This window comes from Salvelinus sp. IW2-2015, linkage group LG13 (genome assembly GCF_002910315.2).
Source record: "Salvelinus sp. IW2-2015 linkage group LG13, ASM291031v2, whole genome shotgun sequence".
NCBI classification, from domain to species: domain Eukaryota; kingdom Metazoa; phylum Chordata; class Actinopteri; order Salmoniformes; family Salmonidae; genus Salvelinus; species Salvelinus sp. IW2-2015.
In genome coordinates, this window is record NC_036853.1 from 40,977,521 (window position 1) to 40,989,751 (window position 12,231).

At 46.0% G+C, this 12,231-nt stretch overlaps 1 protein-coding gene across 1 annotated transcript; it reads left to right on the top strand.

The window, feature by feature from the left end:
* The first annotated feature begins 2,321 nt into the window (after positions 1 to 2,321).
* LOC111971262 (uncharacterized protein KIAA2012 homolog) lies at positions 2,322 to 10,932 on the top strand. Its single transcript, XM_023998032.2, has 6 exons — positions 2,322 to 2,421; positions 2,898 to 3,039; positions 5,535 to 5,715; positions 6,063 to 6,268; positions 9,422 to 9,594; positions 10,619 to 10,932. The coding sequence occupies exons 1-6, from the start codon at positions 2,322 to 2,324 to the stop codon at positions 10,930 to 10,932; spliced, it is 1,116 nt and encodes a 371-aa protein (XP_023853800.2).
* The last annotated feature ends 1,299 nt before the right edge of the window (positions 10,933 to 12,231 follow it).

Consider the following 12,231-nt stretch of genomic DNA (forward strand, 5'->3'; position numbering starts at 1 on the left):
CCCTCCCGTCCACCCCATCTCTCCTGCTCTCTCCCTCCCATGTTCACCCCATCTCTCCCTCCTCTCCCCTCTCTTCAGTGCCTGCCTCTAGTATCTCCATCTTTATCGATCATTACCTTTTATCCTGCTTCTTCTCTCTTTTTAGCAGGAAAGGAGGCCATTCTAAGAAAACCAACGTGACAGTAGATGAACAGAATCCACAGCAGGTGGAGGGACAGACACAGGAAACAGGTGAACAAACCAGCAMAGAGAAGCTGGAGGACACATTGAATAAAGAGGTGGAATCACAGGATCTCCTACTGTACAGAAAACGGTACGTTATGGTGTTCAAATAAATGTTATTGGTCACATACAGGTAAATAAGAATTGTTCTTTTAACTGACTTGCCTAGATAAACGTGTTAGCAGATGTTATTGCGGGTGGTAGCGAATGCTTGTGTTTCTAGCTCCAACAGTGCAGTAGTATCTAACTAAATGATGTGTTCCTAGCTCCACAGTGCAGTAGTACTAACTAAATGATTGTGTTCTAGCTCACAGTGCAGTAATATCTAACAAGTAATATCTAACAATTACACACATATACCCAATACACACACATCTAAGTAAAGGGATGGAATAAAGAATATACATATTAATATATGGATAGTAATGTCAGAGGCGGTGTAGACTAAGAGGCAATAGATGGTATAGAATACCGTATATACATATGAGATTGAGTATGCCAGATATGTAACATTATTAAGTGGCATTATTTAAAGTGACTAGTGATCCACTTATTAAAGTGGCCAATTATTTCAAGTCTGTATGTTGGCAGGAGCCTCTCTGAGTTAGTGATGGCTGTTTAACAGTCTGATGGCCTTGAGATAGAAGCTGTTTTTCATCTCCGTCCTGCTTTGATGCACCTGTACTGACCTCGCATCTGGATGATAGCGGGGTGAACAGGCAGTGGCTCGGGTGGTTGTTGTCCTTGATGATCTTTTTGGCCTTCCTGTGATATCGGGTGCTGTAGGTGTCCTGGAGGGCAGGTAGTTTTGCCCCCGGTGATGCGTTGTGCAGACCTCACACCCTCTGGAGCCTTACGGTTGTGGGCGGAGCAGTTGCCGTACCAGGCGGTGATACAGCCCGACAGGATGCTCCTCGATTGTGCATCTGTAGAAGTTTGTGAGGGTTTTAGGTGACAAGTCAAATGTCTTCAGCCTCCTGAGGTGTGTAAAAGGCTCTGTTGCACCTTTTTTCATAACACTGTCTGTGTGGGTGGACATTTCAGTTTGTCCACGATCATCTCCTTTGTTTTGTTGACGTTGAAAGTGAGAGGTGGTTTTCTGACACCACACTCCGAGTGCCCTCACCTCCTCCCTGTAGGCCGTCTCGTTGTTTTGGTAATTAAGCCTACCACTGTAGTGTCGTCTGCAAACGTGGTGATTGAGTTGGAGGTGTGCATGGCCACGCAGTCATTGGTGAACAGGGAGTACAGGAGAGGGCTGAGAACGCACCCTTGTGGAGCCCCAGTGTTGTCCCAAGTGACACCCTATTCCCTACTGTGCCTACTATTGCCAGGCTAGGCCCTAGTGCACATATAAGGCAATAGGTGCCACTTGGGACTTCGTCCTTAATGTATCCAACACATAATACTGTAGTTTAATACCCCCCCCGCCCCCGGCCTGTATCCAACACATATACTGTAGTTTAATAACCCCCCGGCCTGTATCCAACACATAATACTGTAGTTTAATACCCCCCCCCCCCGGCCTGTATCCAACACATAATACTGTAGTTTAATACCCCCCCCCCCCTGGCCTGTATCCCACACATATACTGTAGTTTAATACCCCCCGTCCCCCCGGCCTGTATCCAACACATCATACTGTAGTTTAATACCCCCCCCCCCCCCCGGCCTGTATCCAACACATAATACTGTAGTTTAATACCCCCCCCCCTCCGCCCGGCCTGTATCCAACACATATACTGTAGTTTATACCCCCCCCCCCCCGGCCTGTATCCAACACATAATCCTGTAGTTTAATAACCCCCCCCCCCTGGCCTGTATCCACCACATAATACTGTAGTTTAATACCCCCCCCTGGCCTGTATCCAACACATAATACTGTAGTTTAATAACCCCCCCCCCCCCCGGCCTGTATCCAACACATAATACTGTAGTTTATAACCCCCCCCCCCCCCCTGGCCTGTATCCAACACATAATACTGTAGTTTAATACCCCCCCCCTGGCCTGTAATCCAACACATAATACTGTAGTTTAATAAAACCAAGGTGGAGCTTCATTGATGTCATTCCTGTCTTCCAGAAAAAGAGAAAAGTGAATGAAGGACAGGAGCAGACCAGGAAGTCCTCTCCAAGGGGGGAAGGTCTTGAGGAAGAAGAAAAAGGACCGGGTCAAAGGTCAAGCTGAGTTTGTTGTCGGTGAGTTGCTGTCTCTGTCAGGATGACCTGTTGAATGGACTGATATGATTTACCTCCCCAATAGCACCCCTATTCCCTATAGGCCCTGGTTAAATGTAGTGCACTATATAGGAATAGGGCTCTGGTCTAAAGTAGTGCACTATATAGGGAATGGGCTCTAAGTGTGCTATAGTCCTGTCTATATAGTGCATATATAGGGAATAGGGCTCTGGTCTAAAGTAGTGCACTATATAGGGAATAGGGCTCTGGTCTAAAGTAGTGCAGTATATAGGAATGGGCTTGTTAAATAGTGCACTATATAGGGAATAGGGCCATAGGGCTCTGGCTAAAGTAGTGCACTATATCGGAATATCCTCTAGTAGGCCTATATAGGGAATAGGGCTCATAGGCGGTCTATAATATCATATAGGAATGGAGCCATTTGGGATTCACCATGGTGTCAGACCCATCTCCACTGATTCCCTCCTGTCTTATAGGAAAACCTAAAGGCCATGTGGACGTGGAGAGGACGAACAAGACCAGAGAGACCAAAGGCTTATCTGAGACGTCTGCTTCTGATGGAGACGTGAAGGTCACTGAGGACGATAGTGCTGCACTCAACACACATGACGAGGACAAGTGACCTCGTCCAATCCCCTAGATCCCTCACAGTTCTGTAAACAGGTGGGTTGGTTTTATCCAATCACGCTCTGTAACAGTGGGTTGGTTTTTCCAATCACAGCTCTGTAAACAGGTGGTTGGTTTACAATCACAGCCTGTAAACAGGTGGTTGGTTTTATCCAATCACAGTTGTAAACAGTGTTGGTTTTATCCATCACAGCTCTGTAAACAGGTGGGTTGGTTTTATCCAATCACAGCTCTGTAAAACAGGTGGTTGTTAAAGCAGTTGTAGTTTGTTTTATCAATCACAGCTCTGTAAACAGATGGGTTGTTTTATCAATCACAGCTCTGTAAACAGGTGGGTTGGTTTTATCCAATCACGCTTCTGTAACAGTTTTATCAATCACAGCTCTGTAAACAGGTGGTTGGTTTTATCCATCACAGCTCTGTAAACAGGTGGGTTGGTTTTATCCAATCACAGTTCTGTAAACAGAGTGGGTTGGTTTTATTATCCAATCACAGCTCTTGTAAAAGATGGGTTTGGTTTTAATATCCAATTCCACAGTTCTGTAAACAAGGTTGGGTTGGTTTTATCCATCACAGCTGTCTGTAAACAGGTGGAGTTTGGTTTTATCCAATCACAGCTCTGTAAACAGGTGGGTTGGTTTTTATCCCATCACAGCTCTGTAAACAGGGTGGGTTGGTTTTATCCAATCACAGCTCTGTAAACAGGTGGGTTGGTTTTATCCCAACCACAGCTGTAAACGGTTGAAGTTGGTTTTATCCAATCACAGCTTTGTAAACAGGCTGGGTTGGTTTTAATCCAAATCACAGCTTTGTACAGGTGGGTTGGTTTTATCTAATCACAGCTCTGTAAACAGATGGGTTGGTTTTTATCCAATCACAGCTCTGTAAACAGGAGGGTTGGTTTTTTATCCATCACAGCTCTGTAAACAGGTGGGATTTGGTTTTTATATCCAATCACAGCTCTGTAAACAGGTGGGTTGCGGTTTTATCCAATCACAAGCTCTGTAAACAGGTGGGGGTTGGTTTTTCATCCAATCAACAGCTCGTAAACAGGTGGGTTGGTTTTATCCATATCACAGCTTTGTAAAACAGGTGGGTTGGTTTCATCCCAATCACACAGCTCTGTAAACAGGTTGGGTTGTTTTATATCCCAATCACAGCTCTGTTAAACAGGTGGGATTGGTATTTATCACACAGCTCTGTAAAACAGGTGAGTTGGTTTTATCCCATCACAGCTCTGTAAACAGGTGGGTTGGTTTATCCAATCACAGCTTTGGTAAACAGGTGGGTTGGTTTTAATCCAATCACCAGCTTTGTACAGGTGGGTTGGTTTTTTCAATCACGCTCTGTATCAACAGTGGGTTGGTTTTATCCAATCCAGCTCTGTAAACAGGTGAGTTGGCTTATATCCATCAACAGCTCTGTAAACTGGTGAGTTGGTTTTATGCCACTCACAGCTTGTAACAGGTAGGTTGGTTTTATCCAATCACAGCTTTGTAAACAGGTGGGATGGTTTTATCCAATCACAGCTCTGTAACAGATGGGTTGGTTTTTACATCCAATCATCAGCTCTGTAAAAGGAGGGTTTGGGTTTTATTCCAATCACAGCTCTGTAAAACCAGGTGGGTTGGCTTTTATCCAATCACAGCTCTGTAAACAGTGGGTTGGTTTTTACTCCAATCACAGCTTTGTAAACAAGGTGGGTTGGGTTTTTATCCAATCACAGCTTTGTCAACAGGTGGGTTGGTTTTATCCAATTCAAGCTCTGTAAACAGGTGGGTTGGTTTTATCCAATCACAGCCTCTGTAAACAGGTGGGTTGGTTTTATCCAATCACAGCTTTGTCAACAGGTAGGTTGTTTTATCCAATCAAAGCTTTGGTAAACAGGTGGGATGGTTTATCCAATCACAGATCTGTAAACAGATGGTTGGTTTTTATCCAATCACAGCTCTGTAAACAGAGGGTTTCGGTTTTATCCAATCACAGCTTGTAAACAGGTGGGTTTTGGTTTTTAATCCAATCACAGCTCTGAAACAGCGTGGTTGGTTTTATCCAATCACAGCTCTGTAAAACAGGTGGGTTGTTTTAATCCAATCACGCTTCTGTAGAACAGGTGGGTTGGTTTTATCCCAATCACAGCTTTGTAAACAGGTGGGTTGTTTATTAAATCACAGCTCGTGGTAAAGGTGGGTTGGTTTTACTCAATACAGCTTGTAAAGGTGGGTTGTTTTTATCCAATCAACAGCTTCTTGTAAACAGGTGGGTTGGTTTTATCCAATACAGCTCTGTAAACAGGTGGGTTGGTTTATCCAATCACAGCTTGTAACAGGTGGGGTTGGTTTTATCAAATCACAGCTCTGTAAACAGGTGGGTTGGTTTTATCCAATCACAGCTCTGTAAACAGGTGGGTTGGTTTTATCCAATCACAGCTCTGTAAACACTTCCACCGTCTTRCAAGAGTTGCTGAATTCCCTTTTTGTCTTCAGGAGCTCCTCATCCAATGGGCAGTCAGGTCAGAGTTCACACAGATCTAACTCCTGTGAGGACGAGGTTTTACCGTGCGGACAACGACGGTCCTCTCATGACCAACTGTCATCCTGCTCGGTTGTCGTGACAGCAGAAACCCAACCGTTAAACCTGGTCATATCTGACGCCAGCATCAGTACTGTGAGTATGGAGGACATAGTCTGTAAGGGAAATGGCCCCTTATTCACTATATAGTGCACTACTATTGACTAGGGCCCCTAGGGTCAAAGGGCTCTAGTTAGAAGTAGTGCACTATGTAGTGAATAGGACGTCACTTCGGACAAACACATTCTCACCATTGTTTTTACCCAATGTTATTTTGATATACTAGTGACCTCAGTACAACACCTAGCGACTTCGTACAGAGGTTCAGACCTCTGGGCGTAACGGTTAAGTTGTTGGACTGATGGCTGCAGGGACCCGGGTTTGAGTCCTGGTCGGTGCTACCCTTGAATTCACTCCATTTTCCATGATCTGTGGGTAATAAGGACAAGAACAGAGGAGAGGCAGCAGCCCATATGGAGCAACAGAAGAACGTGTTGGCTGAGAAGGCAGAGCGTCGCCGACTAGAGGTGGAGAGGAAGAGGAAGGAGAGAGAGGAGGAGAGGAGGAGGCAGCAGGAGCGGGAGGAGAGAGAGGAGTGCATGAGGCTGGAGCTGGAAGAGGAGCAGAATCAGAGAGCTGAGGAACTCAGGTAGACTGTCTAGCTAACTCCCTGATATGGGCTGGGATGGGGCCTCAGCACCGCCCTCTAGTGTATATGATATGAATTACCGCTGAAATGTGTGATGGGGGCCTCAGCACCGCCCTCTAGTGGATATGATATGAATTACCGCTGAAATATGTGATGGTCCCTCTATGCACCTCCCTGTTACTAAGTGATATGATATGAATTACCTCAAAATTGGAACAACTTGAATGACACCAGAGCTTTTCCTGGTCACTTGGTCGAGGACCCAGAACTTTTCCTGGTCACTTGGTCGAGGACTCAGAACTTTTCCTGGTCACTTGGTCGGGAAAACCTCTGGCACTATTAATGAGACGCAGAGAAAGAGATCAATGCTGTTCCGACCAAAACAAAATGACTACCTAGGCGGGAGGTACAGGCCGGCGGCAGAGTTAACTTGGCAAGGGGGCATTAGAAATGACTAAAGGCACAACTATATTCGCTTGCTGATAACACAGGATTGTTAATACTATAGTACAATTACACACAATGTATTTGCAGCCACGGCTGTCTTGCAGCAAGAATACAAAGCTACTGCACGGCTGTCTTGCAGCAAGAATACAGGCTATCTGCATGTCTGTCTTGGCAGCAAGAATACAGGCTACTGCACGGCTGTCTTGCAGCAAGAATACAACTACTGCACGGCTGTCTTGCACAAGAATACAAGCACTGCACGGCTGTCTTGCAGCAAGAATACAGGCTACTGCAGCAGGCTGTCTTGCCGCAAGAATACAGGCTACTGCATGTCTGTCTTGCCAGCAAGAATACAAGCTACTGCACGGCTGTCTTGCAGCAAGAATACAAGCTACTGCACGGCTGTCTTGCAGCAAGAATACAAGTACTGCACGGCTGTCTTGCAGCAAGAATACAGGTACTGCGCGCTGTCTTGCCGCAAGAATACAGGCTAACTGCACTGTCTTGCAGCAAGAATACAAGCTACTGCACGCTGTCTTGCAGCAAGAAATAAAGCTGACTGCACCGCGTCTTGCAGCAAGAATAAAGCTACTGCACTCTGTGTTGCAAGCAAGGAAAAACAGGCTATTGCACGAGCTGTCTTAGCAGCAAGAATACAGGCTACTGCACGTCTGTGTTGCCTCAAGAATACAGGCTACTGCACCGCTTTACAAACATGGACGATTCATAACCGTCTCGAGAAATTACAAGTTATGACAACGCCACACAGCTACATGCACAAGTACCTGTCAATGCAAAACAGATGCTAATTACTGTAATAATACTTCCCCATGCCCATAGAATGCATTTCCAATCGCGGAACGCAAACAATCATGTACAATGCAATACCACGACTTATCAATGCAGCTTGGACGCAGCTTCCAAGCTGTCTTCCTACAAGAGTGCCGTACTACGCTGCGTATGACGACAGAGAAATTAGTTTTCCATAGCAACGAGTTGTTTATGGCAACACTATKGCTACGTCGTTACTCAACCATTGGCCAAGATCTGCCCACCCTCATCCACGTAATGCAAAGCACCTCTTCTACCGTATAAAACGACATTAAAAACAATCCAATTTAAATTATAAACCAAACATGTCCAATCCAATCACAGAAGTCAAGCAGTAGACTTGGCAGCAACGCCAATAAAAAAAAATCACGTCTACGACTATTTTCTGACATTTGCCACGGATTTCCAAAAGCTAGCAAAATAACAAAATAATACAAGCCCAGCCAGGCTGCCTGTTCGTACCCAGATTCAAAGCCTCCTTGATGCTGTGTTGGACCTCCTCAGCAGTCTCTCGTTCCCCAAGGAACTTGCTTATAAGATCCCTCTCCAAATGCCAGTTGAATCAGCTGTGCTTTCCTCCTGTGCAACAGGCTCCGTCTGTGTTTTTACTGAATACATTTTTTTCAATGTTGAAAAAGAGTTCTCGCAAATTGCCGTGGATGCTCCAAATGTTAATCCCAGCGTCAATTGCCATCATCACAGCAGGCATAGCTGTTAGACGCTTGGAGTATTTATCCAAAATGCTCTGCATAGCGTTAGTCCATTTTCCTTCTCCAGATCGGGGCGATTTCAGTCTGTACAAACTGGCAGTGCGACAGTAAACTCAGCTTCCACAAAGTCCAGCAGTGGCCTTTTCCACATCCATAAAGGTTTCCTTATGTGGGTGCAAGGCACACAGGGCCTCAACAAGTTGGCTGTTTGGTTGGTTAAATCGTGCTGACCTTTCTCCCAATACAGCATCCAGAGTGCTGAAAAACAGCACTTCCTCTCATGATCCTCTTCTTCCTGACCCATTGTTGTTTCACCACATATTCCTTCAGATTACGACTCACTGCTCTTTGCCGTTTGCTTGGAGCGGGGGTGTCCGTGTGCATGTATTTCCTTGCAGGATTATTCCAGCCACTTTCTGCCTTTAAACCAGGCGCTACAAAATGCCAGTTTTCTCCCACAGTACAGGCGGGTTGGGTATCTTGGTGGCTGCAGGCCCCTCCTCGGGTTGGTTACCTTCTATGTCACCAGGCTGCAAGACGGTTGTGCAGGTGCCTTTGTTGCCTAGGTGATTAGCGTCGGCTAACGGCCTTGGCCTCTGTGGCAGACTTCTCCCCGCCGCTGATCCGACGCTGCCGTTGTGTCCTGGCGAAGCCACTTTATAATATCCACCAGCTACCTAACTGTTAACATGAGCTAAATTCCATCCAGCTGCACAGTGAAACTTTTTTCCCYGTAGTACGTAACTTTGAAAATTAACCCACTTTTCTTTTTTTAACTGGTAAATTGTGTATGACGTACATATGATGCAAGGGAGTTGCATGAATGAAGCATACACAACAAATCGGCTGGGCATGACGGAGTAGGTCGATTGTCGGACAAAACTGATGGAGGACAATATTCCAACTAAGGGGCAATGCCCCCTTTTGCCCCCTCGTGGCGCCGGGCCTGGGCAGGTAGCCTAGCTGTTAAGAGCACTGGATCACTAACCGAAAGTTTGCTGATTTGAATCCCGACTCAACTTGTTGACAAATTTGTCAATGTGCCTTTGAGCAAGGCACTTCACCCTATTTGATCCTGTAAGTCGCTCTGGATAAGAGCGTCTGCTAAATTCTTAAAATATAAATGTAAAATGTTTTTTTTAATAGTAATGATCTCTTCCTGCAGGCTGAGGAGGCTGGCTGAGGAGGAAGAGAGACAACGGTTAGAGGAGAAAGAGACTGAGAGGATAAGAAGGGAGCAGGCGGAGAAAGAGAGGGAGTGGAGGAAGAAGGAGAAGAAGAGACGACAGTTGGAGATGATTCAGAAGATCAGACAGGAGGAGGAGGAGCGCAGGGCAGGTGAATGGCTCCACACACACCAGGCCTGTCCCAGGTATAAGAGCGGTTGCTTAGCGCCCCTGGCTGCTAGGCTTTTTCTTAGGAACTCAGTTGGGGTCTCAACTTACTATTGATAGTAAGAACAGCAGAATACAACAGGTGCTGTAGCGAAATTTGGTTGTGCATCAGCAGTTTTTTTCTTGTTATGTCACTCACTGACACTCACTCCATTAGCCATGTCAGATAACAATTTTTAGATTGATAGTTAGTCTAGCCAGCTATCTAAACTTGTAATAATCATGGTCGAATACCGACCGGGCACGTGCCCTGGGGCTCTTACCACCAGTGGGCCCCATTAACTCAGATATCATATTAACACAGCATAAGTCTTGGCAAAATGTGTAGAATTGCAGGTATTTGGCTGTAAACCTTTAAAAAAAATGATATCTGCTCCATGGCAAAATGATATCTGCCCCATGGCAAAATGATATCTGCCCCATGGCAAAATGATATCTGCCCCATTGCAAAATGATCTCGCCCATGGCAAAATGATATCTGCCCATGGCAAAATGATATCTGCCCCATGGCAAAATGATCTCTGCCCATGGCAAAACTGATCTCTGCCCATGGCAAAATGATATCTACCCCGTGAGAAAATGATATCTGCTCCCATGGCAAAATGATCTCTGCCCCATGGCAAAACGATATCTGCCCCATGGCAAAATGATCTCTGCCCCATGGCAAAACGATATCTGCCCCATGGCAAAATTATCTCTGCCCCATGGCAAAATGATCTCTGCCCCATGGCAAAATGATATCTGCCCCATGGCATAATGTCGAGTTACAGGAAATTAACTTAAAAACTATAATTGTTCTCTCCGCCATCAAGAGGGGAGCCACTAAAACATTTTGCCACGAGGTAGGGGGCCCCCCAACCAAATCTCACTTAGGGCCCCCAAAAGGCTAGGGCCAGCCCTGCAAACACACACATACACACACACACAGACCTGAATATAACAAGTGTGTCCCCTCCACTCTACTACAGCTGAGCTGGAGCTGCAGCGACTAGAGGAGGCGGTGACTAAAGAAGAGGAGAGGAAGAGGCTGGCAGCGATGGAGGACCATGAGAAGAGAGAGTACCTGCAGAAACAGAAGGAGGAGGYAGAGGAGAGGAAGAAGGCAGTGGAGGAGAGAAAACGCAGAGAGGAGGAGGCAGCGCAGTGGGCAGAAGAAGAGGCACGACTACAAGCTGAACTGTTTGCCAGGTATCTCAATCTCTTCATTGTTGCTGCCATGTCCAATCCTTTACAGCAGACGGGACGTTTGCATGCCAGTAGTTCCCTGAAAAAGGACCCATGAGCATCAACATGTGAAGTGCATAGGAACATGTCAAATTGGGTGTCAAATGAAAGCTAACATTTTTGGGAAATGAAGGCATGGATACATTTTCACCAATTTTCCATCTTCAGAATGGGCAGTTCCACTGTAACAGAATTACTCTTTGACTCAGATTTTCACTTTAAAATGTATGCCAAACAAAACTTAAAAGTTTAAGAAACCAACTCTATACACAAGGACTACTTTGAACAATTTACACAAAGAAATTCACATAAACACATTTACTGAAAGAACTGTGCAGATGCAAACTTTGGTAAAATAATTACAAACACATCTCCCTCAGTATTTTTCATTTTCCAGAAACTCTGAAACGTCTGTTTCGAACTAAGATTGAAAGATGTCTTCAGAAAGAAGTGGGTTTCATCTATGACATGATACCTTGGGTTTTAATTGTTTTATTTGGGTTTTTGAACTACAGTAGATGAAGTGGATTTACATCAGGACCAGGGTGGTAGGCTGGCTAACAGGGTGCTAGGCCTGACTAACAGGGTGCTAGGCCTGGCTAACAGGGTGGTAGTCCTGGCTAACAGGGTGGTAGTCCTGGCTAACAGGGTGGTAGGCCTGGCTAACAGGGTGGTAGGCCTGGCTAACAGGGTGCTAGGCCTGGCTAACAGGGTGGTAGTCCTGGCTAACAGGATGGTAGTCCTGGCTAACAGGGTGGTAGGCCTGGCTAACAGGGTGCTAGGCCTGGCTAACAGGACAGGATGGTAGTCCTGGCTAACAGGGTGGTAGGCCTGGCTAACAGTTGCGTAAATGAGGTGGTAGGCCTGGCTAACAGGTGCTAGGCCTGGCGCCCCATTCATACAGAGGTCTCCACGGTGAGGATAGCTCTTCGCGCATAACAGTCGTAATAGAGCCTGGATCTTAACACGGGTGCTACGAGTCCCAGACTAACATTTGTCAGTAGCTTCTAGGCTGGCTAACAGTGTCATCTTAGTCGCGGTGCTAACATTGGATACAAGTGGTTAGGCCACAAAACAGTGTGCGTAGGCCTGGCAACAGAGTTGCTAGGCCTGGCAACAGGGTCTAGGGTGTAGGCATAGAGCTTAACAGGTGCTAGGCTGCAGGAGAAAATACGTGATGAACTGCAGCCCGACCATATATGAGACTCCTAGTAACCCTCCAGTATACGGAGGTATGGAGGGACAGGCTTTTAGGTCCTATGTGTGAACTAGCGCAGATTGTGTTAAGATGCACTGCTTCGCCTGACAGCTGGGTGCTCATTGCACTAGGCTAATGCAGCGTGTCGGTGCTGTATGG